Genomic DNA, 27671 nt, shown 5'->3' with positions numbered 1-27671 from the left:
GCAACGTGGACTCTCCGTAACGTTTGCAGTACCCTCCGAACCGTAGAGGGTTAGTGTCCGAGGCAGCCCCCTTTCCCCGCCCCCGGTTCTCCCATCCTATGTCTTCCCCGCATTCCTCCTCCCGTCTCCGGGCAAAGTTTCTCGGGCCAGCGTTCTACTCTTTGCAGCTGGCACGCTTTTCAGTTTTAAGGGTTTCGCGTCCTCAAAGACAGCGTTCTTTCGCGGGGGGCAAACGCACTGGCCCCAGTTGACTGTGTTCTTCTGACAGCCCGAAGTCGGAGACTCCGCCGCCCCTCCTGGGCCCCTGCGGCCCCGCGTCTCGCGGCTCAGTTCTGGCTGGAAAAGCGGGAACCTGTCCCCACCCCCACCCTAGCCCCCGGTGCTGCCCCCGCCCGACCTCCGCCCCCGGCGCCAGCCCAGCCGCGCAGCCCGGCCGCCGCCTCACAATGGCCGGCTGCCGCTTCACCGCGCGCAGGGATCCCAGCCACGCGCGCGCCCCTCCCCCACCCGCCGCCTCCCCGGGGCCCGACTCCTGGCGCATACAGCCTCCTCTCTGCGTCCCCTGAGGCAGAGAAGGAGGAAGGCTCACTCTTCCGGGCGGGGCCCAAACGTCGTTCTTCCCGTGTCGCAGGCGGCTCCCACAGAGGAACTACTTTTTCTCCCACGGGGGCACTACTTCGCGGAGGCGTCAGCGCTGGCGGCGCGCACGGCATGGCGGCGGCGGCGCGCCTGAGGTAGAGGGACGCCGGCCCGGTCAGGCCTCGGCGCGGCCTACACGCTTTGCTCGCCCGCTCCCGCCCCGGCCCCCGCCCGGCCATGGCGGAGCCCTCGCCCGCCCGACGCCCGGTGCCTCTCATCGAGTCGGGTAAGACGCGCGGCGCCCGCGCCCTCCCCCGACGCCCCCGCCTGGGCCCCGGCCCCCTCCCCGCCGCCGCGGTCTCCCGGTCTCCTGACTGGTCTCCCCGTTTCTCCGCAGAACTGTACTTCCTCATCGCCCGGTACCTATCAGCCGGCCCATGTCGGAGAGCCGCCCAGGTGAGTGCAGGACCGCGGGCGGTGGCCGCGCTCCGGGAGCCCGGGCCCCGCCGCCGCCCGGGGTCGCGGGGAGGAGGGCGTCGGGTGGACCGGGGTGCGGCACCCGCCCCCCTAATTGCGCGTCTCTTTGGCTGCAGGTGTTGGTGCAGGAGCTGGAGCAGTATCAGGTCTGTGCTTGGCGGCGTCCTCCGCGTCCCCCGCCGTCCCTGCCTGGGGGCCGCTCGCCCGGCTCCCGGCTCCCCCGCCCCTGCCCCGCCGCCCCCCGCCCCCGCACCCCTCCTGCCCTGCGCGGTGGTCAGTCGTGTGCGTCTCGGGTCTTTGCAGTTGCTGCCGAAGAGGTTGGACTGGGAGGGCAACGAGCACAACAGGAGCTACGAGGAATTGGTGAGACTTTTGACATTTCCATCCCGATGTTTCCCGGCGCCCGCCGCCGCCCCCCCCCCCCCCCCCCCCCGCCCCCTTTTCGGGGCTCCCGCTGGAGGGACGAAGTGACAGAGCGGCGCTCGGAGGGGGCGGGCAGGCGGCCGGGGAGCCACGGGGACGGCGGGACTTCCCCCCGTATGTTTTGTTTTGTTTTGGGGTGGCTGGTTTGTTTGGGCAGGAAACGGCCCCGGGGGCGGCGGGGGTAGGTGGTGGCGACCCTGTGCCGCGGTTTGTGGCCGGGTGGGTCCCCAGGTGCGGTGCGTCTGGTGAGAGCCGGGGGCACGCCACCCAGTCAGCGAGCTGCTCTCATTTGTGTTTCTTCGGATCCCGACTTGTAACTCGACCTCTGATTGGTCTTCCTCCATTTGCCCCTCCCAGATCCTCCAACCACTTGTTCCTAGGAATAGAAGCATTCATGTCTCAAAGGTGGAGAGTCTCGGAACGTTTTTCTTTCTTTTTCCCTCAGCAGAGTAATAAAAATCTTGCTGCTGTGAGACTCTACCACTCCTCCAGTACTTTTGCCGCTCTAAACTGTGCTACACTTGTAGAGTAGTGCCTTAGGAAACATTTTTATGAATTTTTAATATTGCTCTTTGTTGTATATAACTTGAATGTAGGTCCTAACGATGCAGTTTCTCTTGCTGGAGCACCAGTAACATGGATTACAGTTCTCTTTTCATTGTACTTTGTCATCTTAGTTGCTCTCACAGTATGTGATTTGGTTTGAGCCACTTGTTAGTCCTTAGTGAAATAAAATATTTCTCAGGAAAATTTTTTTCTGACTTGTGTATTAGGACAAAGGATTTTCGTTAGTTGCATATTCAGCGTCTTGTACGTGCAAAACAGCTGACAGAAAAAGAGCTGAGTGATCTTTTACTGTAGTTCTAACAGCTGCAAGTAGAAGTAGGTGTTAATATAGAATAACATCACCATTTTTAAATTATATAAAAGAACAGAAATAGATTTGTTACCTATATATGAAAAGTTTTTTTTAAACCTTTGTTGAAGTATAGTTAATTTACAACATGATTTACAGTTTTGTGATAATTTCTGCTGTACAGCAAAGTGATTGTTATGCATTCGTACATACTTTTTCATATTCTTTTCCATTACGGTTTGTCACAGGATATTAATTATAGTTCCCTGTGCTGTTCAGAAGTACCTTGTTGTTTATCCATCCCAGATACAACAGTTTGCGTCTGTGAATCCTGAATTCCCGGTCTGTCCTTCCCCCACTGCCACCTCCTCTTTGGCAACCACAAGTCTGTTCTCTGTGTTTGTGAGTCTTCATGCTTGATAGATACTGAACAGTTAAGTGTTGACACTTAAAGCTGGGTGAATGTAACAAAAGACTCTATTTTAATTGCCAGTTTTAGTATTTCCCTTCCTAGAATTTTTTGAAGCAAACTCAAAGTATTTTCAGGAAAGGGAGTTGTAAAAATTCTTCATCATGGCAGAGTTTTTAATGTTTTCTTGAGTTTGACATTTTGAACCTTAAAGGGAATATGTAAAGGATGTTTTACTCCTGTTACTAGGTGCAAACAGTGTATCCGTGAAGCAGAAAAACATAATTTTTGAAATTTTTTTTTTTAGTGAAGTATGGTTGAAGTACAATGTGTTAATTACTGCTGTACAGCAAAGTGACTCAGTTACACACATATATACGTTCCTTTTCATATTCTTTTCCATTATGGCTTCTTGCAGAATACAGATAGTTCCCTGTGCTATATAGTAGGACCTTGTTTACCCATTCTGTATGACCAGTTTGCATCTGCTAACCCCAAACTTCCTCCAGTCTAACCCTCTCCCACCGCCTCTCCCCAGCAAAGCATTATTGACAAGACGTGCAGCTATGTTACTGAGGATAAAGTTGTTTACATTTTGAAATAAGCATGATGCTATAACTACTGGGAAAGTTACATTAAAAATAGATTCATATATTTTTTGGCTTTTCCTGTTAGTACTGCTTAAAATTCTGCTTTCAGGACTTCCCTGGTGGTCCAGTGGTTAAAACTCTGTGCTTCATCTGAGATCCTTCATATGCTGCACAGTGTGGCCAAAAACATAATAAAATTCTGCTTTAAAGTATTGGGAATCTTGCTCTGTGATGTGCCCTGTGATGTGGCTGTGACATATGCTTTCTCATTGCCTGGGTGATTTGTCTGGTGAGGAGCCTCTGCCTCCTTTACCTTCCTCCTGCCTCCTTTCTCAGCACTAAGTGGTAGACAGTGAGCTTTCTGTGTGGAGAATTATTCTTTTGTCAGGGGTATGTGAGTAGGTTCTAGTTCTCCAAACTCTTTTTCTCTTTAAAAATACATATTTTAAAGTATTCTAGGTGGCACTAGTGGTGAGGAACACTCCTGCCAATGTGGGTTTGAACCCTGGGTCAGGAAGATCCCCTGGAGGAGGGCATGGCAACCCGCTCCAGTATTCTTGCCTGGAGAATCCCAGACAGAGGAGCCTGGCAGGCTACAGTCCTTATGGTTCAAAAAGAGTCAGACATGACTGAAGCGACTTAGCAGGGACACATTCAAATATACACAAACGATAACAATGTAACGAGTTTCCGTATTATAAATTCATTACCAGTTTGCTATATTTTTCAATATATGCCTTGAATTGGGCTTCAGACAAGGTTCATGGGTCACACTGAAATGATCTGAAATCTTTCTATCTTGCATAGTTTTTTTCCACCCCCCCTGTGCTGTAGATCTACTGAAGATACTTGAGTTATTCTGTAGAATATTTCACATTTTGGTTTTGTCTGATTCCTTATAAATGTTGTTTGTTTCTGTATGTTGTTTATTCCTTTTTCTCAGTAGTTCTGATTCTTGGATCACAACCATCTGGAAAGCTTTGTAAAATCTGCCCAGGCTGTGCCCCAGACCACTTAAATCAGAGTCTTTGTGGTGGGACTGACTGCACATCACTATTATTTTAAAGCCTTTCAAGTGATTCTAGTATCACTGTCTGCACAGCTGCAGTTTATCTTAGACTTGTGACTGTGCTACTAGTCCAGCTTGTGCTTTGGAAGCAAGAATATTTTTGGTATTTTCTTAGGAAATTTGTAACTAGTTATCTCTCAATACCAACTCTGCATTAGCAGTTGAGCCTGTGAATTTTTATGTAATTTTTATGAGTTTTGGTGGTAAAGGGGAAGAATGAAATAGAAGTATAGAATTGGGCATGAGAATTGGAACGGTTTGTAAAGGAGGGGTGTATTTGAAAAGGAGAGAGAGATTTGGTATACTTTGTAATTGAGTGACATGATAGATCAATTTTTGTAGGCCAGTCTCTTCCTTAAGCAGGGGAAAAAAAATCAAGATTCTTAAATTGTGGACTATCATTAGGGGGTTTATTATCATTAACTTTTTTTAATTTGTTTGGTCATGTTTGAGTAGACCTTTTGTGTAAGGAGAACAGAGTTATTTATATTGAAATCAGTATTTTATTAGAATTTTAAGTAGTCATTTTTCTTAAACCTTTAAGTTCATTTACAAATCTTATAAATCTAGTAATATGTAGAAACCAGTATGTTTATTTTTACATTCTGATTAGTGTTTGATTTGTCATGTGAATTTAATCTTAAAATATTTCACACCACTTAAAAAATATTAACACCACTTAATTAAATTTCCTTAGGGATTTCCACACTATATTTACAATGATGATTTTAATCTTTAGAAGCCTCTATACGGCACATTTAGATCTAAGCATAATCTTTCTAATAATTTAAGTGTTGTAAATATATTTTAAATTTATCATAGTAGATTATTACTTTTTACTCTTTCAAACATTAAAAATAGTTCAGTAAGTACATTTGTTAGTATATCAGAATAACTGATTTGTACAAATATATCTCTGCTTTTCTTCACTTCTACTTATTTGTCAACATTTCTCAGTTTAGGAATTCACTCTTCAAATCAAGGGGAGAGTGGTATAACCATCTTGAGCTGCTTACTGGATTGAGGACTCAGGTTATGTTAGAAAATTCTAACCCAAGATGTGAAATTCAGGTGCACCGCCAGATAGACTCTATTGGAGTCTAAAGTTGAAACTTTTTTTTTTTTTTTTATAGCAAGGCTATTTACTCATTTGAAACAAAACTCCCAGGACTTCCCTGGCAGTGGTTAAGACCCTGTGCTTCCACTGCAGGGGTCACGGGTTCCAACTGAGATCCTGTATGCTGTGCCAAACAGCCAAAAAATGAATAACTAAAATGATACAACTGTGTATTCCAAATCTATATCGCAGCTAGTCACAGTACTTTTTTTTTGCTCATTGTGGATTCTAAAGACCCTTTATCCTGAGTGCAGCCTTTTTTTTCCCTCTCCATATGGATTCTGCATTTTCTTTGTACTTGACTGTAGAGATCTGTCCTTCTGTAGGCATTTCATTGATACCACTTGGGAACACTTAATGATCATAACAGTGTGATGAGCTGCAGTCTAGCAATAGGACAGTGTTAAGTTAAAGATTTGGGCTGTAATCCTGCCTTTCTAGTTGCTTACTACATTTTCTTGTTCATTTACTAAGTTGTGTCTGACTCTTTGCGACCCCATGAACTGCAACATTCCAGCCTTCCCTGTCCTCCAGTGTCTCCTGGAGTTTGCTCAAGTTCTTGTCCACTGAGTGAGTGATGCTATCCAACCATTTCATCCTCTCTTGTCTGCTTTTTCTCCTGCCCTCAATCTTTGCCAGCATCATGATCTTTTCCAGTGAGTAGGCTTTTTGCATCAGGTGGCCAAGGTATTGGAGCTTCAGCACCAGTCCTTCCAATGAATGTTCAGGGTTGATTTCCTTTAGGATTGACTGGCTTGATCTCCTTGCAGTCCAAGGGACTCTCAAGAGTCTTTTGCAGCACTACAGTTCGAAAGCATTAATTCTTCGGTGCTCAGCTTTCTTTATGGTCCAACTCTCACATCCATACATGACTACTGTAAAAACCATAGCTTTGATACATGTAATCTCAGGTGAATTATTTAATCTCTACCTCAGTTCTTTAGTCTGTATAACAATAAAAAGTGTTGTAAAAATACTGAAAAAAATGATTTTGCTGTGCTGGGCACACAGTAGTAATCAGTAGTATTTATGAGTGATAACATTGATGGGACATTTAAGTCATATTGTGTAGACTTCCCCTTCACCTAATTTATATCTGTAGTGTTTTGTGAAATAACAAAATACAGTCTATGTGAGCTCTAATATGTGGGCTTATGATACTTGGTTTTTACCCTTATGGATGACCACAGAGTAGGATGGACAATGGCAGTCAGTTTCTCTAGCTTAGTGCCAAATTATGGTAGTGGTGCTGCTGTCTCAGCCACTTAGCCTTGGCTGTGCTACTTTTTTCTTTGGTCTCCACAACTTATTTTGATATTTCTTTTAATGAAAGTTTGTTGACAATGATTTTAGTTTTCCTTTTTGGTTTGAAAACTTGTTTTGATTTTATTAAATGCATTTTTTTTTAAGCTGTGAAATTCTGGTTGCTTAGTTCTGTTTTTTTTCTTTCAGCACATTAGTATTGAAAAGCCATCGGTCTTACTGTTTCTTCTTTTAAGGTGTGTGTGTGTGTTTAATTAATTAATTTGGCTGTGTTGAGTCTTAGTTGTGACACCTGGGCTTAGTTGCTTTGAGGCATTTGAGCCGTCGTCCCCTGCATTGTAAGGTGAATTCTTAACCACTGTACCACCAGGGAAGTCCCATATAATGTTTTTCACTATGATTGCTTTTCAAGATTTTCATTTTGTCTTTAATTTTCAGAAGGTTTATGTGATATACTATAGTCATTATCACTGTATAACAAATTATCTGAAACTTAGTGAATTAAAACAGCACAAATTTATTAATTTATTTATCTATTTATTTATTTCTATTTGGCCATGCCACACAGAATGTGGGATCTTATTTGCCCGACCAGGGAAGGAACCCATGCCCCCTGCATTGGAAGCACTGAGTCTTAACCACTGGACCACCAGGGAATTCCCACAGATTTACTCTCTCACAGTTTGTCAGAAATCCAGGCACAACTGATCTGATTCCTTTGTCTCCGTCTCAAGGTTGCACTCAAAGTGTTGGCCAGAGCTGGCGTTTCCACTGAAGGCTTGACTGTGGAAGGAACTGCTTCCACATTCACATGTTTTTTGGCTGGTTCAGTCCGCGGAGTTGACTGTTGGGCTGAGAGCCTTGACTCGATTCCTGGTTGGCTCTTGGCTGCCCTCAGCTGCATACTAATCTCTCCAACCTAGCAACTTGCATTGTCGGAAGATGAAAGCTGACAAGGCGTAGCCTGCAGGCAAGACGGAAGTCACGCTCTTTTGTAAGCTAGTAATGGATATGTTACCCAGAGTTAGTGCTCTTTGGTTAGAAATAAGCTACTCATGGGGAGGGGACTCAAGTCTGTGAGTATCAGAAGGTGGAGATATTGGAGTCCATGTCAGAAACTGCCTACCACATGTGCCTAGGTGGATTTTTTTGGCACTTAAAGGTTCTCTGAGCTTCTTAAACCTGTAGGATATCAAGTAGTTCAATGAATAGCTTAAAAGTCCCATGTAGAAAGGATGGAAGCAGAGTAAGTATTTTGAGGAGATAATGGCTGAACGTTTTCCAACATCTTGGCCAGCTCTAGGTCTGCTGCTGTTGGCCACTCCCTCTCTTGACCTCTCATGTTTTGTTTTGTTGTGTTTTTCATCATCTTTTGAAGTATAGTGGGCCTTTTTATATTAAAAGAGTAGTTTAGTCTGTCAGTCTCCGTAAAGAAGGTACTTGGACTTTCCTGGTGGTCCACTGGTTAAGAGTCTGTGTTTCCATTGCATAGGGCAAGAGTTTGATCCCTGGTTGGGGAACTAAGATCCCACATGCTTTCAGATGTGGTCCAAAAAAAAAAAAAAAGATGTGCTTCTCACCCCCCACCCCACCCCCCAAACTATTAGTGTGGGGTTGGGTCAATCTAATTTGTATCTGATCATCTCTGACCTTTTGTGTGACTTTAATTGTATTCATTTAATAACTGGCTCACATTTTTTGAGGGTGGGATTAAGACTTTTTCAGCCAATTTTGAAATTTGGGCCCTAGTGAGATTCTTGGGAGGTCATACTTTATGGGCCAGTTACCAGCTTTCCAGACTTCGTAAGATCGTGTACTGTTTTATATTCCAGCTGCCTACTTTTTGTTTGATGAAGAGTTCTCTTTGTTCTCCAGTCCAGCCATTGGCTTTCTACCTTGAACTATCCCTACCCTTAGGAGGTTTCTCTCCCAGCTGCTCTGCATCCAGTTTTTGGCTCTGTGTAGTTGGTGAAGGCCTATGGAAGGGAATGGGAGTGGGTGCCACTTACTCTGAGGAAGCTCCTTAGCATTCTCATCACTTGTGCGAGTCTGCAGGCAGCTGTTTAAAGGTTTGGCAGATTTTTTCTTTTTCTTGTCCGTGTCAGTTCTTCCTGCCTGTCTGCTAGGGATGAAAACAGCTGAAGTCTTGTTTTCTATTCACAGAAGAGCTTATCAGTTTCTGGGGTGTAGTTAACTTAGATTTGTTTCCTTAGCTCTGTGAAGGGGAGATAGTGATAAAAGTTATTTTAAAGATAATCCAGCTTGTTCTCGCCTAAAAAAAATAATTTTTGGTTGCACTGGGTCTTCGTTGCTGAATAAGGGCTTTGGTGTGGTGCTTGGGCTTCTCATTGAGGTGGCTTCTCTTGTTGCAGGACATGAGTTGTAGGCATGCAGGCTCAGTAGTTGTTGCGCACAGGCTTCATTGTTTGGAAGCATGTGGAATATTCCCAGACCAGGGATCAAACCCATGTCCCCTGCATTGGTAGGCGGATTCTTAGCCTCTGGACCACCAGGGATGTCCCAGCTTGTTCTCATTTTTAAGGTGAGAATTAGTTGGGAGGTGTAGTAAGCTAGTGTATACAAAGTTCTTATAACAGTGTCAGATAATAATTACTGTGTAAGTATTAGCTGTTATTAATGTAATGAATTAGTCAAAACCTTTAAATACTTAGACATGTACATTGTAAATATACATTATTTCCTCTTGTTATTTTTGTTAATGTGGAATCTGAAGTCCTAGTGAGTACTTTGTCCAGCTTTCCCATAACTAGCTAGATGTAGAGTTAGAACTGTTAACCGTATTTCCTGTGGATCTGGAGAGTCCCTGACCCCTTTTTTCTGGTATCTGTTAGTTAAATTATCATTGGTTTACTTGAGGCCAGATTCTAGATGGAGAGACCTTTGCCTGAGAAAGATGTTGTGGTAGAGCCTCAATTTAAAGCCTTAAAATTTGCCCTTATTTTTATGTAAATATTTGAAGATATTGGTAGTGACCTTTCTATAGGTATTTACAAACTGGTATGTAATTAGTTCATTAGCTTTTCTGTGTGAACTGTGACTAAAAATTGGCCTAATGTTAAAGCTTGCTTACTTTCATTGTAGAATATTTAGAAAATGCAAAAGCAAAGAGAAAATGAAAAAAATCACTAAAATGAGAAGTGTTTATTTTTCTTTATGCATATAATCTAACAAAACTGGGGTAAAAAAAATTAATTCCTTGCCATTTCTCTGGAAAATTTTACCTAACTATTTGCTTCTTGGACATTTGGTTTCCAGGTTTTTCTATTAGTGATTCTGTGAATATCAAATTGAGATCTATATATCTATGTATTTATTTATCTATGTACATAATTGTCCCTTGTAATAAATTTTTAGAAATTTAATCATTGAGTAAAATGGTTTACTGACTTCCCTGATGGCTCCGCTGATAGAGAGTCCACCTGCAATGTGGGAGACCTGGGTTTGATCCCTGGGTTGGGAAGATCCCCTGGAGAAGGGAAAGGCTACCCACTCCAGTATTCTGGCCTGGATAATTCCATGGACTGTATAGTACATGGGATCACAAAGAGATATGACTGAGTGACTTTCACTTCACAAAATGGTTTATATTTTATAATGTTTGATTTGTTCTCCTTAGGTTTGTTCCTGTTTAAACTTTCGACTATTGTATGCAGTAATACACTGATTTCATAGCCACATAACCTTTTTTATCTCTGTTAATTTGATGGATAAAATAGTACTCATGGTTAAGGTTCGAAGCATTTTTTGCCAGGTACTGCACAGAAGAGCTTTAACCTTTGCGTTTTCTCTCTTAGTTTTCTCAGCAACCCTGTTACCTTACATATATCATGATTTCCTGTTTGAAATGAACTTGGAAGAGACAAGTAACTTGGATGAGGTTATGTTTATTTGGGCTGTATGCTGCACTTTGTATGTTGACTGTTCATTCAGTAATGCTTAGTGCATTTATGCAATCAATAAGTATCTGCAATGTTCAGAGTTCCAGGGATACCAGTCTGGAGGAGATGGACAAGGCTCCTACGTTATTGGAGCTGGCCCCTTGGGGTGTAACTGACCAGGAGCAGCAGTCCAGTTACTGTAATACAAATTAAGACCGGTGATGGGGATTGGGAAGGGAGGGTGAAAGGAGAACCTGATATTTAAGGAATGGTGAGGGAAACCTTTTTTTGATGGGATAAAATTTGACCTGAAGGATTTAAAGGAGCCAGCTATGTGAAGATCAGAAGAAAGTGTGGTCACCGTCAGCCTTAAAAACCTGCCTAATCTCTGACCCAGTAGTTAAATGTCTAGGATTTTTTTAAAAGAAGTGAGTTTATTGGCTGTTGGTAATCATCTTTTTTGAATTGCCTTTTTATATCTTTTATCTGCTTTTCTACTACTGTCTTACTGTTTTGTAAGTATTCTCCATATATAAGAAAAAAAATATAAATGGATATATAATATATATCACTCACATATATATATATAGGTTATTCTTTAGTCTGTCACTTGTTCTGAATTCCTTTTTCCAGTTTTCAGGTTGCTTTTTAGTTTTCTTTGGGGGTTTTTCTTTCTTTTTGGTGGTTCAAGATTTTTAATATTTTGCATCTCTTAATCTTTATTTTGCCTTTATGGTTGTCCTTAAAGTCTTTCTGTACAATAAAATTATAAAGGCAATATTATATATCCATTTATATTTTTTCCTATGGCATTTATAATTTCTTTTTTAATGTCTTTATGTAGAGTGTATTTTAGCATTTGGTTAATATGATATATTTGAGTCTAGCCTTTTCCAGTTTGTCAGTCAGTTAACGAGTACCATCTGAGTCATCTTTGTAGAGAACACAGTCATCATTATTTTCTAAGTTCTTTCTGATTCCTCCATGATCTCTTTCTGTTCCTGTGGCATTCTGTACTGTTTTAATGAAGGTGATCATTACATACTAGGGAATTGGCTCTGAACTGTAATTTAACCAACAGCTGTGAAGCCATAGGTCCTTTCTGGCTTTTTATTTGGGAATTAATATTTCCCTTTTGAGTGTTTAATTGCATTTACCTAGTATTTCAGACATTTCTGGGCTTAGCAGCTGAACCTTTAAATTTCCATCAACTACATTTCTTTTATATGACTCTGTAAACTCTTGATTTATGTTTGTATTGTATTTTATGAATTTGTTTTAAAGATGTAGCTAATATGAATAGGTTTTATTTCTTTTGATCATTTGAAATAGGTACAGACTTCTGGGTGAAATAATGAGCTCAGACTGACTAGGAGATGTTTTGCCTTAATGTTGAAGTCTATGGTCTTTACTATGTACATGTGACTGAAATTATTTGACCAAGAGCTTTTATTATTTCATATCTTCTGTAGGCTGTAGCTTTTGTAAAATTCATGCGTTTAAAAGTGCACCTGTATTGGGAGTTCCCTGGTTGTCCAGTGATGAGGACTCTGCGCTTCCACTGTAAGGGTCACAGGTTGGATCTCTGGTTGGGGAACTAAGATTCTACAAGCTGTGTGGCCAAAAAAAAAATGTGCCGGTCTCTTCTGTTTTATTGGTTTGGCCAAAAATTGCCTTTGGTTTTTAAGTAAAAATAAGACATGGTTTTTCGTTTTCATTGAGAACTTTATTGAGCATTGTCACCATTTTGTTCCACTACCTTCTATCTTTTTTCAGGCAACTTCATAGTTCCATCTTCCTTGATTTTTTTTTTTTAATCTTTTTGAGCAAAGAACTATTCCAGGGGCCTTTTATAGTCTTCCAGGGAATTGAATTTTTTTTTTTCATTAAGAGAATTTTGAAAAGATCATCCAAAGATGCAGTGTCTGAATATAGCAGACGAATCAGAGCTTCCCAGCCAAGCTATAACAGTTTTTGTCTGGTCATCAAAGAAGCATGGGTCTTGTTTTATTGTGATGGAAGATGATTCATTTTTTTGTTGTCTAATTCCAGATGTTTTTCATTGAATACTGCTTTCAGTTGGTCTAATCAGAACTAATCATTAGGTTTTCTGGAAGGAGCTCATAATAGAGGACTCCCTTCCAGTCTCACCATTTACACAGCATCACCTTCTTTAGGTGAAGACCAGCCTTTGATGAGGTTGGTGGTGGTTCATTTTGCTTGCCCCGTAATCTCTTCCATTTCACATGATTGCAAAATATCCGCTTTTCATCGCTTGTCACAATTTGCTTTAAAAAACAATGGTTTTCATATGTTTAAGTAGGGATTCGCATGCAGAAATGCAGTCAAGAAGGTTTTCTTTGCTTAGCTTTTGTGGCACCCAAATATGAAAGCAATGAACATGACCAACTGGGTGCAAATGATTTTCAGCACTTGATTTGGATATTTTAAATTTTTATTTATTTAATTTTGGTTGTACTGGGTCTTCATTGCTACTCTAGGACTTGCTCTAGTTGTGGTGAGTGGAGGCTGATCTTCACTGTGGTATGCAGGCTTTTTATTGAGGTGGCTTTTCTTGTTGCAGAGCACAGGATCTAGGTGCTTGGGCTTCAATAGTTGTGGCACCCAGGTTCAATAGTTGAGGCTCTAGAGTGCAAGCTCAGAAGTTGTGGCTCATGGGCTTACTTGCTCCACAGCATGTGAAATCTTCCTGGACCAGGGATCAAAGCCATATCCCCTGCATTGGCAGGCAGATTCTTTTCCACTGTGCTACCGGGGAAGTCTTGATTTGGATATTTTCAGTATGTTGGCTGACTCCCTCATGGTATAATTATTCTCAATGTCTCACTTTGATCGCTATCAACTTCAGCTGGTCTGCCTGACCATGGAGCATCATCTAGTGAGAAACCTCCAGCACAAAACTTCACAAACCACTTTTGACACATTTGGGATCAGTCACAGCACCTTCTCCATAAACTGCACAAGTCTTTTTTGTTGGGTTTTTACTTTTCTTGAAATAATAAAGCATAATATGCTGAAAATGTTGCTTTTTCCCCTATCTTCAATTTTAAAATGGCTACACAAAAATTCACCAATTTCAGTAAATTTTTTTTTTTTAATGCATGCTGATATGACAACTGTCACAAGACAATCTTAACAAAATTACTTCGAATGAAGGTAAGACAACTAAGTGCTACTAGAGCCATCGTAACTGGGAAAATGAGTGAACTTTTTGGCCAACCCAATGCTACATCTTGTTAAACATTTTTAAAAAATGAAGTTTTTTGGGGGGGAGAATATTTATCTCTTCATTAAGTTCCATATAGAATTCAGACTTTAATAAATCCATGTTTTGGTCATACTCAGCTTAGAAAATTCTGTTATTTTGATTTGATATAGCAGAAATCTCAAGATGGGGCTTCCCAGATGTTGCTGGCACTAGTGTTAAAGAACCCACCTGCTAATGCAGGAGACTTAAGGGACACTAGTTCAATCCCTGGGTTGGGAAGATCTCCTGGATGAGGGCTTGGCTACTTGCTCCAGTATTCTTGCCTGGAGAATCCCATGGACAGAGGAGCCTGGCAGGCTACAGTTCATGGGGTTGCACAGAGTCAGACGAGACTGATGCACACAAATCTCAAGATGCTTCAGAAGTCAGCTGATTTATGGATAAAATTCCTGAGAATTTTGCTTTCTGTATTTTACTCTTGTCAGATGATCTGATGCTAGGTCTAGAAACAGCAAGAGAACTCTCTTATCAACAAAATCAGAAATCTTATGGGAATTCCCTGACAGTCCAGTGGTTAGGACTTTCACTGCCAGGGCCAGGGTTCTATCCCAAACAAGCAGACAATATCAGAAATGTTAGATTTTTTTTTCTCCTGAATAGTTTGTAATTTGAAAAAGCTGAAATGGTCTAGAAAGGGGGATCATTGTTTTGCTAAGGGAGGATGAAAATGGTATTAATAGAACTGCATAGAAATGTTAGCTAAGGCTGTATCTCTGTTTAACATAGCTGCTGCTGCTGCTGCTAAGTCACTTCAGTCGTGACTCTTTGTGACCCCGTAGACGGAAGCCCACCAGGCTCCCCTGTCCCTGGGATTCTCCAGGCAAGAGTACTAGAGTGGGTTGCCATTTCCTTCTCCAATGCATGAAAGTGAAAAGTGAAAGTGAAGTCGCTCAGTCGTGTCCGACCCTCAGCGACCCTATGGACTGCAGCCTTCCAGGCTCCTCCATCCATGGGATTCTCCAGGCAGGAGTACTGGAGTGGGGTGCCATTGCCTTCTCCGGTTTAACATAGCAGTCAGCATTAATAGCATTTTCTAGGCAAGCCTGGCTTGATTGAGATGGTTGGTGGGTTACTTTGTTACAGATACTCAGATTGGGAAACATGCTGTTAGGATTGGTGAGATTGCATGTGGCACAATAGTCTTATCTGATCAATACATTTGCTGAGAAGCAGTGGCTTAAGTAACAATGAAGATGGACAATGGTTTCTTAAATGTCTATAAATAGAATTGATGCAGGGGTCTAATGGCGTCACTAGAGTCAGTCTTTGCCTTTCTTCTTTGGCAGCCTTGCCGTTTTGGTCTTTTTACTTCAGACTCTTCGTTTTTACGTTGTTGGATGGTTTTTTGCAGTTCTTGCCATCATACCCTAGAAATGCTGGGAGGGAAGAATTCTTTCTTCCTGTGACTATTTTATTAGGGAGGAGAATTTTTCCAGGAATGTTCCCTTGCCTCAGGAGATTTCTTCTCAGTTTCATTGGCCAGAACTAGATCATGTGGTCTCTTGGTTATGAAAGAAACTGGAAAAGTGAGGTAATGCTGAAGTGGGGAGGTGATGGCTGTTGGGTAAGCAAGCAGTCATTGCTCTGAGAAGCTAGAGCTAGTTAACTTTCTGTAATTAAAATGCATTAAAGTGCTTTTACATGAAGATCTCACACCAGCACTAGAACATTTCTCTGTGTAGGTCTTTTGTCTATACTGTTAAGCTCTTTTTTCCTCTTATTTCTTAGGGGAATATTTTGCCATTGATACTAAATTTGCACATTTTAAATAAAGAACGTCTGTCATCAGAAGCTGAGGAGAATTTCTTAAGGAAGACACCAAATTTTGTATTTTGTGTAAAAGGCAGTGCTTTCTGTCACTTCTTGTGTTTCATTGTTGTACTGTAATTTTCATTGTTACAGGAGTTATGGTAGTTTAACACTTACACATTTTCCATTGCAAAATTTCTGGATGTAGTTTAAGATACTTTGAGGGAAAGGTAAAGGTCAGACAGGTACATCTTTAAGATATTAAATATTCATTTTAGATCCTGGTTAGATTACAGCATCCCAAACTTTATAGAACAAGCTATTTTCCCCCATAATTTTCCAATTAGGTTATCTAGACTCTACACCCACTTTCTGTAACTGCCACCCAGGGCTTGAAAGGGGCTCATGATCACTATGACCAGAACTTGGTGATAATGACACAGTGATTCTAGGGTTGTGGCTGATAAACTTCCTGAAACTGAATATGGCTACAGTGAACTAGAGGGTCGAGGGATTGGCTGTTTGGCCACTGAAAGGATTTAGCTTCTGGCCTGACTCCTGAGAGCCTTGTATAACTGACATACTGATTGAAGCTCTTGTTAGAAACTGTTACTAATGCTCCTATCTAGGACTTGAAAATATTAAAGGAAAATTACCTATTTATTACTTATATTAATTTTTGTCAAAATGATATTTTTTAAAGTTCAGGACTGGTTTTTCTTTTTCTTTTTTTGGTCTATATTGGTACTAGGACCATATTATTTTTCAGATACATCTTATTTTGTACAAGAATAGGATGTCCCCCCCACCCCAGATCTCTGATTTTTATCATTATTATTATTTAGATTTGGTTACGTTAGAATCCTCAGAAAAAATGCAGAGAATCTGTAATTCTCTTCATGGGAATTAATAGCTGCCATATGGAGTCTGTATTCCTATAAGGACTTTATCTAGATCCATTTATCTGTGTTGAAGCTTCCTATTATTTTAATGATCAGTTTTATTGCTGCTTCAATACAGGCAGTCTTTTATTGCATGTTTGTAAAGCTCTCTTTCCATATCACTTGAGAGAAAATAAGATTCTACCACTGGGAAACAATCTGTTTAAAATTTTCTATCCATACCTTTTCTCTGGAGAGTTTTTTTTTATCCATAGCTTTTATAGCTGATCTTCAAAACAAGTCTCCATTCAACTCAGATAGAGTTGGTTGTGTATATAGTTAAGAGTTCTCTGTGTACCTAATGGGCTACCCTGGTGGCTCAGAAGGTAAAGAATCGACTTGCAATGCAGAAGACTGGGTTTGATTTTTGGGTCAGGAAGATTCCTTGGAGAAGGAAATGGCAACTCACTCCAGTATTCTTGCCTGGAAGATCCCATGGACAGAGGAGCCTGGTGGTCTGCAGACCATGGGATCACAAGTAGCTGGACGGGACTGAGAGACTGACACACACATCCACCTAAATAGTGGAAAACTCAAAGAGAACTATTAGAGAAGTGTGATTTTCCACGTTATGGAAGTCATGTTGCCATTTCCCAAAGTCATTTATCTTATATATTTAATCCATAGGATATTTAATCCTTAGGTTGTTCAGGTCACTCAATACAATTGCTTTAATAGGGGTTTTGTTTTCAGGTTTTCTTTACTGACAAAGTCTTAGATCTTTGATTTTCTTGATCCTGTTGGAATTACCTTCTAGTTCCTCCTGTCTTCCTCTCCACTCTTATGATGAGCTAATTATCTGCAACAGTTCTTGAACTTTTACATACTGACACTTTGCAGCAGAGTGCCAAGTGATATCTTGGCACTCAAAAAAGTGAATGCTTTTTTGAGGTCTGACTGAGCTCTGATAATATCTTTTGAGTTTTGCCTTGGAATATCTATTATGGTGGGAAACGTTAAGTCAGGTTGGAAAATTAAAGATGTCACCAGGGTTTATGAACAAAAACTTTATATTGAATCCAAGTTTATTTTACATTTGAATTCACGATTCAGAGCCAAAAGAGATTTATTAATAGAACTTGGTTTCAAATTTTTTTGGAATGGGGTTTCTCAAGGAATTTGGAAATAATGTGGAGCCATTGTTGGTATCAGAATGGCATGGGGAATATTTTTGGTATTAATGGAAGGGAGCAGAGATACTGTGTGTCTTGAATGTTGGGACAGTCCTGACAGTGATGTTTTGTCAGAACTTCCTCAATGCGATTGAGGAGCCCATGGGATGAAGTGTTAAAATTGATGCCAAATTATATCAGGTAACATTAGGTTTTTTTTTTTTTTAGATATAATTGACAGAATAAACTGCATATAAAATGTTTGAGTGATAGATTTAGATGTGTTACACCATGAACCCATCATCATAGTGAACATCCCTCTTACACTCAAAGGTTTCCTCTTCATAATTCCTCCTGCTGCTCTCCCAGCCCCTAGTAACCTGTGACTTGCTTTCTGTAACTATAAGTTAATTTGCATTTTCTGGAGTTTTATATAAATGGAATCATATAGGATGTGCTCTTTTTCTGGCTTCTTTCCACAGTTATTTTGAGATTCACCCATTAGTGTTACTAAATTTCCTTATTGCTGAGTAGTATTCCATTGTACAGACACAGTAATGTGTCTAGTCATTCACCTGTTAATAGACGTTTGAATTGTGTTCACTTCCGGGCTCTTGAGAAGAAAGCTGTTCAAGAACATTCATGTGCAAACCTTTATGTGAACATATGCTTCCTTTTTTCTTGTGTAAACACCTATGAGTATTACAGCTGGATAAAATGGTTATGTATGTGTTACTATTAAAGACACTACCTCACTGTTTTCCAAAGTGATTGTACTGTTTTCCCTTTCTACCAGCAGTTTCTCTACATTCTTGTGATCTTGGTCTGGTCAGTTTTTTAGATTTTAGCTTTTTTAGTAGATGTGTAGTGATATCTCATTATGGTTTTAATTTGTATTTCATCTGTTACCAGTGATGTTGAGCGTCTTTTCATGTGTTTGTTTGCCATCTGTATGTCTTCTTTGGTGAGGTGTCTAGTCAAATCATTCTTAAAAATTAGGTTTTTAAAAATTTATTGTCTTGATAGTTCTTTATGTATTCTGGATATGAGTCCTTTATCAGATACATACTTTGCCAGTATTTTCTTTCAGCCTATGGTTGTCTTTTCATCCTCTTAACAATACCTACTGAAGTTGTTTTGGTGAAGGATACTTTATTGATCTGTTCTTTTGTGGATTTTGTTTTTGGTGTCATTTTAGAAATCTTTGCCTAATGTCAGGTCATAAAGATTTTTCTCTAAAGTTTTCTTTTATAGATTTTAAAGTTTTAGATGATAACATTTAGATCTATGATGTATCTTGAGATAATTTTTGTTTATGGTGTCATGTACATATTAAAGTTAATTACCTGGTGGTTCAGATGGTAAAGAATCTGCCTCCAATGCGAAGACCCAGGTTTGATCCCTGGTTTGGGAAGATCCCCTGGAGAAGGGAATGGCTACCACAGTATTCTTGCTTGGAGAATTCCATGAACAGTGGAGCCTGGTGGGCTACAAACTCTGGGGTTGGAAAGAGTTGGATATGACTGAGCAACTAACACTTTCACTTTCATTATTATTATAATTATTTAGACAAATGGATATTCCCTTGTTTTGACACCAATTTTGAAAAGATTTATCTTCTTTTTTGCACCTTTGCTAAAAATCAGTTCTTATATAACAGGTCCTGAAATCAGGTGGTTAGTTCTCAACTTTGCTTTTTTTCAAAGCTGTTTTGGCTTTTCTAAGCTGTTTGCTATACATTTTAGAATAAAATTTTCAATTTCTAACGACAACAAAAAAAGCCTACTGGGATTTTGGTTGGGATGCCTTTGAATCTGTAGATTAATTTACTGCTTATTTTGTTTTTTAATTTGTCTGAGCAGCATTTTGTAGTTTTCTTTGTATATGTTTCTCACATATTTCGTCAAATTTGTCCCTAAGTATTTGTTTTTTGAAACTCTTATAAAAAATGTTGTTTTCAAAACTTGCTCTCCAATCAGGTCTTGTCCAATAAGCATGTGGCTCCTGACCATCTGTTGCAAATCTGCCAACGCATCGGTCCCATGCTGGATAAAGAGATCCCACCCAGCATTTCAAGAGTCACTTCTTTACTTGGGGCAGGAAGGCAGTCTTTGCTACGTACAGCAAAAGGTACCTTAATTTGAAGAAGTGTTCTGCTTTGTATTACTAGCTTAATAATTACTATAATTGTGAAGTAATGTAAGCATTGTGGAAGAAAGGTGATATGTAACTAAAAACCATGCTGTGGACTATAAAATTCTCTGCATTTAGCCTAGGCATTGATTTCTATTACGTCAGTGTTTAATGGGTCCTTCTGCATTTAAAAAATGATAAAGGTACAGATGTTAAGCTCAAAAGCTTGAATTTATTCTGAGATGTGTTTGAGGTTTTATCAATGTGAGTTCTTAATTTTCCATTTTGTAGCTCACTTATAACTTCATTGAATGTAATTGTATGTGTCTAATAAACTCTTTAAATGCTAGACGTATTTCATTTGATATTTAGATTCTGCAAGCCCTTTGTTATAAGGGGAAGTGATTTTCTAAATTTGGTAGCATTTTGAAAATGAGTACCAAAAATGTACAATTGCATGGTTCTTTTTCCACCAATTTAATTTTTTGCGAAATTGTGTGGTAGCAAAATGTTTGGAATTGCTGTTTTTCTGTTAGCTTGGTATAAATCACTTAGACTGAGTATATGTATGTGATACAATCTATGTATACAACGTGGCTTAACCGCTAATGGGCAAGAATGTTGGCTCTTCTGATCCTGAGTATCCGTCACATTCATCCCTCATGATTATTTTTAAGATCTGTTGCTGTTGTGATGCTGCCTCTTAGATGGCTCCACCAGTATAAAGTTTGACTGAGAAAGAGCAACCCTTCCTCTTGGTTCCATGCCAGACTGGTTTGTCAGCTTTAGTTGTTTTTCAGTGCTCTATGTAGTCACGCCACACTGTGGCTCGAATCAGGAAACTGTTCATATTCCTCCTTTTTCTGTGTTCTACTCACCTTGTAATTATTCTATTTTAGGTTGTTATATAGTAGTTGCTTGGGTAGCCTGTTTTCTTCTGTTTTCTTTACTTGTGTCAAGCTCAATGTTGTTCTGTGATGAGCACTGCTTTAGAACTGGCAGACTGTAGAAGAAGCTTTTCAGCAAGCTGTCCTAGGGTAGGGACTATATTTCTCTGTTTGTACTAGTGACATGAGAGGATGCCTTGTAACTGATAATGATAGTGGTAATGAATTCATTCCTGTAAAACATGATATGCCTGTTAGTTTGGGGCACCCGAGGCTCAGTGGAGGTTTATATAATTCCTTTCTTCCCTTCCTCCTGCCAGAAGCTAATTTCTAGCACAGCATACTCTGTGCTCTGCTGCTATCTCCTCTAGAGGGGGTTAGACAGTTTTCTTTGTGTATTTGCTATGAGGGATAGGACTTCAGAATTAAGTGTTCAGACTCACAGGTCCTACATGTGCTCTTGTGTAAAGGATTGTCTATGATCCTAAAACAAGAGGAAAGCCATTTGTCAATACTAAGGAGATTAAAGTCGTGGTAATATTGGCCAGCATTAATTTTAAACTCAGTAACATTTAAATAAGTCAAGGATTTTCATATAAATGAAAAAAAAATTTCCTTACAAAAATGTCCATTATGGGAAAATTGGATCAGTTGCGAGTAAGACCTTTATCACTAATGATTGTATGGTGTAATTCTGTGATGAAAAATAAAAATCCATTTGGCATTGAGTAGGACTTGGAGTCAAAAGATTTGGTTTTATGGTCCATCTTGACAAGTATTTGCAGTGGATCTCTTTAAAGGTCCTGGAACCTTTGAGCCTCAGTTACCTCACTTGTAAATTGGCGATAATACCTACCTCACAGGGTTGTTGTGAGGATTCAATGAGATAATGTATGTGGAAAGCACTTTGTAAATTGTAAAGTGCTACACAAATGTTAGTTGTTGTTGTTGTATCTGAGATGTCTTAAATTTTTTTTTTTTCCTTCAGAAATAGTCTAATAAACCTCTAGGGCTTTGCTGTTAAAATATATTAGTTGGTAAACCTTTTAATAAACAGTTTATTACAATATACGTAAGTATTCTATAAAATCTTTCTTGGGGTTAACTTTCAAGATTTTATGTGTATCTAAAATTCATTTTAAAGACTGCAGGCACACAGTTTGGAAGGGCTCTGCCTTTGCTGCTCTTCATAGAGGAAGACCTCCTGAAATGCCGGTGAATTATGGTTCCCCACCAAATCTTGGTAAGTGAGGTTGACTTTTCAGTTGCCCAAAATAATTTTTTAATTTCTTGACCAATTTTGTAACTGCTGTATTAAAACTTTAAAGGAGGTGCTGGTAATGTTTCAGATAATTGCTTTCCTAAAATTATTACTAAAAGTAATAAAAGGTAATGAAGAACAATCTTATTTAATAAATCTGTACTAGTGCTTGTAGTCGGAGAAGGCAATGGCACCCCACTCCAGTACTTTTGCCTGGAAAATCCATGGACGGAGGAGCCTGGTAGGCTGCAGTCCATGCGGTCGCACAGAGTCGGACATGACTGAAGCGACTTAGCAGCAGCAGCAGCAGTGCTTATAATAGAACAGAATTGGGAAGAAACTTCATCATTAGGATTTCTCAAGTGTTAATTTTTGTGGCCCTCTAGAAATTGTTTTGGAGTTTTTCTTAGCTTCTCACATACTGGCTTCCCCTTAACCATTTTCATGTTTTTATTTCCTAGTGGAGATCCATCGAGGAAAACAGCTCACAGGGTGTTCCACTTTTAGCACAGCATTTCCAGGAGCTATGTATCAGCACATAAAAATGCACAGGAGGATTCTCGGACATCTGTCTGCTGTTTACTGTGTAGCATTTGATAGGACAGGACATAGAATCTTTACAGTGAGTTACCATTTTAAAGTCAATTTGGTATCATCTGGAGCACTTTCGTGTGCTTCACGATTATCTAGGAAAGCTTAATTAAATATGTCTTTTCCCTTTCTCAGAAATTTTGACTTGGTCTGGTGTGGGGTCTGTGCATTTTTGCATTTTTATTTGCATTTTTATTAAGTATCCCCTGTAATTCTGAAGCAGATAATCAGGCCTTGTATGGTGTTGGTGGATCACCTCCAGCTCATTCTAGACCTACTGAATTAGGTTCTAGTGTGTATTAACCAAAAACAATCCAAAAAATCCCCTAATCAGAAAGACCCTCTCCCCTCAAAAGCCAAATGTCTACAGGTGATTCATATTCACATTGATTACTCATGATCTGGGGAAATTGATTAACACTGAAAGATTATTTTATAATTATTGTAAAACTACATGTAAATATTTGGAATTTGGGCTTCCCTGGTGGCTCAGAGGTTAAAGCGTCTGCCTGCAATGCAGGAGACCCAGGTTCTATCCCTGGGTCGGGAAGATCCCCTGATGAAGGAAATGGCAACCCACTCCAGGATTCTGGCCTGGGAAATCCCATGGATGGAGGAGCCTGGTGGCCTACAGTCCATGGGGTCACAAAGAGTTGGACACAACTGAGCGACTTCACTTTCAGTGTTTTAAGGGAAGTTAGGATGGATAAGAAGTTTAGATTTCATTTTTCTGTTGTTGAGATTCACAGTTGATATTCAGATATTTTCTGGATGGATGGATACTGGATGGTACTATAAATTTGAGATTCTGTTGCTTAGTTATTTAAAATGAGGGCTTTAGTCCCATTATTTTTTGTTTTTGGAATTGCCACAATTGCCATTGTGAAACAGAACTGTCCTAACTAATACTTACCAAGTTATTTAACTTAATGTGAACTAAACAAACATTTAACTTTGTTAACTGAAATGGATGAGCCTTGGACTTTTAGTTGGACTTATTACATGGCAGAGAATTTGGAGAAAATAGTATTTATAATAGGTCTAAGCCATAGAAATGAAAACTACAAGAATGTATCTTTTTTATTATTTGATTTGAAGAAAAAAAAACATTGTAAGTGTTCTTGGCCATCAGATTCATAATTTACAGAGTATTCGACAGTTGGAAAGAGAGGAGGAGATATATTTGTGTGACAAGTGAATGGTATTTTTTTAATGAAATATAAGACTTGCTGTATTAACATTTTATCTTGGGGTATATTTTTTCTTAGGGTTCAGATGATTGTTTGGTGAAGATTTGGTCAACACACAATGGCCGCCTATTGTCCACATTAAGAGGTCATTCTGCAGAAATTTCAGATATGGCAGTAAACTATGAGAATACAATGATTGCTGCAGGGAGCTGTGATAAAATAATTAGAGTGTGGTGCCTGAGAACCTGTGCTCCAGTTGCTGTGCTCCAAGGACACACGGGGTCAATTACATCTTTACAGGTAAAACCCACTTTAGTGTGCACATTTGTGGACTGTCTCCTTTTCATTTAAATGGTCATTATCTTTGGAGATGAGAAATAGTGAGATGTTTAGTAATTACATGATCTATTTTAAATTTAGTAATCAGGAAAAATATAATTAATCATAGTTCCATGAATCTTGGAAGGGTAATGTAATAGATACGTAATGTAGTTAAGAGCTTTACTGGGATGACTTACTATTTCCTTTAGGTTTACAGTTGAACTGAGTGAGTGGCAATTATACATACACTCATGGTGACAGGTTAATAATTTTTCTCCTTTAAAATTTGTGGATTTTGATAAGTTGATTAAATTGGCTGAACTATATTTTTTTTCTTTATTGTGGACATTAATTTTTTTGAACCGTATAGATGGTAGACAAAATAGTACGATGAGCCTTTATGTGTCCATCATCCCTGGCCAGTTCTTCATCTATTTCGCCTTGTACCTAAAGCAAATGCTAGATTTCATATCATTTCATCTGTAAATGCTTCAGTATGTCTACTGTGTTTTATTAAAAACACAACCAAAAACATTATCATCACACTTGTTTGTTGACGTTCAAATTTCAAATAGTTTCATAAATGGACTTCCCTGGTGGCTCAGCTCGTAAAGAATCTGCCTGCAGTGTGGGAGTCCTGGGTTCAATCCCTGGGTTGGGAAGATCCCCGGAGAAGGGAAAGGCTACCCACTCCAGTATTCTGGCCTGGAGAATTCCATGGACTGTATAGTCTGTGGGGTCGCAAAGAGTCAGTCACGACTCTTTCATAAATAGCATTATTTTATTTAGTTTGTTTGAATTAGGAACCAAAGTCAATATCTTACAATTGGTTGCTATACATTAAAAGAATTTTACAACAAGTTTCACCATCTAGTCCAATTTTTTTGCAGTTTCTTTGTTGAGGAAATTGGGTTTATAAAGTTCCCACAGTTTGGGTACCATTTGCTTCCTTGTAGAATAGATTAACGTGTTTCTTTGTGTTTTTTGTAAGTTGGTTGTTGGATCTGGAGTAGTAGTTTTATTTAATGCGTATGAGAGTCACTTGGAGGCTTTCTTTAAAACACAGATTGCTTACATTCTCAATAGTGTTAGTATTAGACTAACTGGGTTAGAGTTAGAACCTTGAGTATGAAGTAACAATTGGAGGAGGAAATGGCAACCCACTCCAGTGTTCTTGCCTGGAGAATTCCAGGGACGGAGCAGCCTGGTGGGCTGCCGTCTATGTGGTTGCACAGAGTCGGACACAACTGACGCGACTTAGCAGCAGCAGCAGCAGCATCAAGATGTTGAGGAGTAAGAGACATAATGCTTAGGTGGAAACTATTAATAGAAAAGTTGGATGAAGGTGAAAAAGTATCCAGAGTACTAATCAGTTCAGTTGCTCAGTCGTGTCCAATTCCTTGTGACCTCATGGACTGCAGAATGCCAGGCTTCTCTTCATCACCAACTCCTGGAGTTTGCTCAAAGTCGTATTTGTCAAGTTGGTGATGCCATCCAGCCATCTCATCCTCTGTCGTCCCCTTCTCCTCCTGCCTTCAATCTTTACCAGCATCACAGTCTTTTCTAAGTCAGTTCTTCGCCTCAGGTGGCCAAAGTATTGGAGTTTCAGCTTCAGCATCAGTCCAATATTCGGGACTGATTTTCTTTAGGATTGACTGGTTTGATCTCCTTGCAGTCCAAGGGACTCTCAAGAGTCTTCTTCAATACCACATTTCAAAAGGATCAATTCTTTGGTGCTCAGCTTTCTTTGTGGTCCAACTCACACATCCATACATGACTACGGGAAAAACCATAGCTTTGACTAGATGCCAACTTTGTTGGCAAAGTTAATGTCTCTGCTTTTTAATATGCTTTCTAGGTTGGTCATAGCTTTTCTTCCAAGGAGCAAGTGTCTTAATTTCATGGCTGCAGTTACCATCTGCAGTGATTTTGGAGCCCAAGAAAGTAAAGTCTGTCACTGTTTTCATTTCCATTCCATTCCACAAAGTACTAACATAGTGAGAAATTATGTAGCCAAGATATGGAAAGCCCAGAGCGAGGAACCTTGAATTTGAAGGCATTTAGCAGTTGGCAGCCCACTCTAGTACTCTTGTCTGGAAAATCCCATGGACAGAGGAGCCTGGAAGGCTGCAGTCCATGGGGTCGCTAAGAGTCGGACACGACTGAGCGACTTCACTTTCACTTTTCACTTTCATGCATTGGAGAAGGAAATGGCAACCCACTCCAGTGTTCTTGCCTGGAGAATCCCAGGGACGGGGGAGCCTGGTGGGCTGCCGTCTATGGGGTCGCACAGAATCGGACACAACTAAAGCGACTTAGCAACAGCAGTTTCATAGGTGACTGAGAAGCTTAGCAGAAATTTTGACAGACTTGTAGGGTTGGGGAGGATATATCTTGGAAATATCCATGCATAGTAAATTCAGCTACTGATGAAATTTCATCAGAGAACTAGAATTAGTAAAAAGGAAATTTGAGAACTGACATGTACAACTGAATTTAGTAGTTCAGTAGATGGTTTTAACAGCAGACTAAATTCTACTAAGGAAGTCAAAGAGAGAATTAATGAGTTAGCAATGAGGCCAGAGAAAATAAACAAATGGAAGCACAGAGTAAAGAGTTTAGAATGTACCAAAATAGGTTAGTTAATAAAGAGGAAATGCTGAAAAGATTCCACATGTGTATACATATATATGTACCATACGTGTAACTGGAATTCCTGAAGGAGAGAATGAAACAAAGCTGTGTTTGTAGTGATAATAGCTGAGAAGTTTGCAGAATACACTAAAGAAATAAAGCCACAGATTGAAGAAATGCTAAGGTTCCTGAACAGAGTAAATATACAGAAAACTACAACTATTGAACATCACATTTAGTTTTAAAACCAAAAACAAAGAGAAATCTTAAAGAATCAGAGGGGAAAATAACAAAAGGAGCAAGACTGATGGCCAGCTTCTCAGTAGAAGCAGTGGAGGTTCATAGACAAAGGAGTGCTTTTCTGAGAGTGCTGATAGGAAATGACTGCAGGTCAAGAATTCTGAACCTACTGAAAATCCACTGAAGTGCAGTAAACACATATTCAGTCAGACTCAGTTTTTTATTGATGGGACAGCACTAAGGGGAATTTGAAATAGTATTCTTCAGTCAGAGAAGGAATGTGATCCCAGGCTTGGAGTAATAAAAAGGAATGAAGAATTGAAAGAAAATGTGTATGGGTAAATGGAAATAAACATTGACCACCTGCAACAAATATCATTTCTAGGGTTTTAGATTATATATAGAATTAAACTGACAGTAATAAGAGCTCATGTATTCCAAGGTAACTTCAGTGTTAGTATAGATCTTTCTGTTGCTATCACATACCACATTCCCTCTCACTTTGGTAGTTTTGTTTATCTTACTCCTTTGCTAAGTGTGTTTTTCTTGTTTTCCTTACAATTCCCTCTCTGTCTTTTAAGCTGTCTTGGATGTTTCTGGACCAAAAGGATCTTCCTTTCTCTAGCTTGTTTGTGTAGCAC

At 39.8% G+C, this 27671-nt stretch overlaps 1 protein-coding gene across 2 annotated transcripts in view; it reads left to right on the top strand.

Moving 5' to 3' along the window:
• The first annotated feature begins 535 nt into the window (after positions 1-535).
• Positions 536-27671, top strand: part of BRWD1 (bromodomain and WD repeat domain containing 1) — a 123928-nt gene continuing 96792 nt past the window's right edge. The window contains exons 1-9 of one of the 2 annotated variants that reach the window (XM_027546433.1): positions 536-865; positions 977-1035; positions 1173-1202; positions 1360-1419; positions 6973-7019; positions 19753-19903; positions 21938-22036; positions 22516-22676; positions 23914-24135. In XM_027546433.1, the coding sequence (XP_027402234.1) occupies positions 19816-19903; positions 21938-22036; positions 22516-22676; positions 23914-24135 (570 nt within the window). In that variant the 5' untranslated portion in view covers positions 536-865; positions 977-1035; positions 1173-1202; ... (1 more) ...; positions 6973-7019; positions 19753-19815. The remainder of the gene's footprint in view (positions 866-976; positions 1036-1172; positions 1203-1359; positions 1420-6972; positions 7020-19752; positions 19904-21937; positions 22037-22515; positions 22677-23913; positions 24136-27671) is intronic. The other variant, XM_027546424.1, reaches the window with a different exon arrangement.

This window comes from Bos indicus x Bos taurus, chromosome 1, assembly GCF_003369695.1.
Source record: "Bos indicus x Bos taurus breed Angus x Brahman F1 hybrid chromosome 1, Bos_hybrid_MaternalHap_v2.0, whole genome shotgun sequence".
Lineage (NCBI taxonomy): Eukaryota > Metazoa > Chordata > Mammalia > Artiodactyla > Bovidae > Bos > Bos indicus x Bos taurus.
The sequence above is the reverse complement of the archived record's forward strand: the minus strand, read 5'-3'. Positions and strand labels throughout refer to the sequence as shown.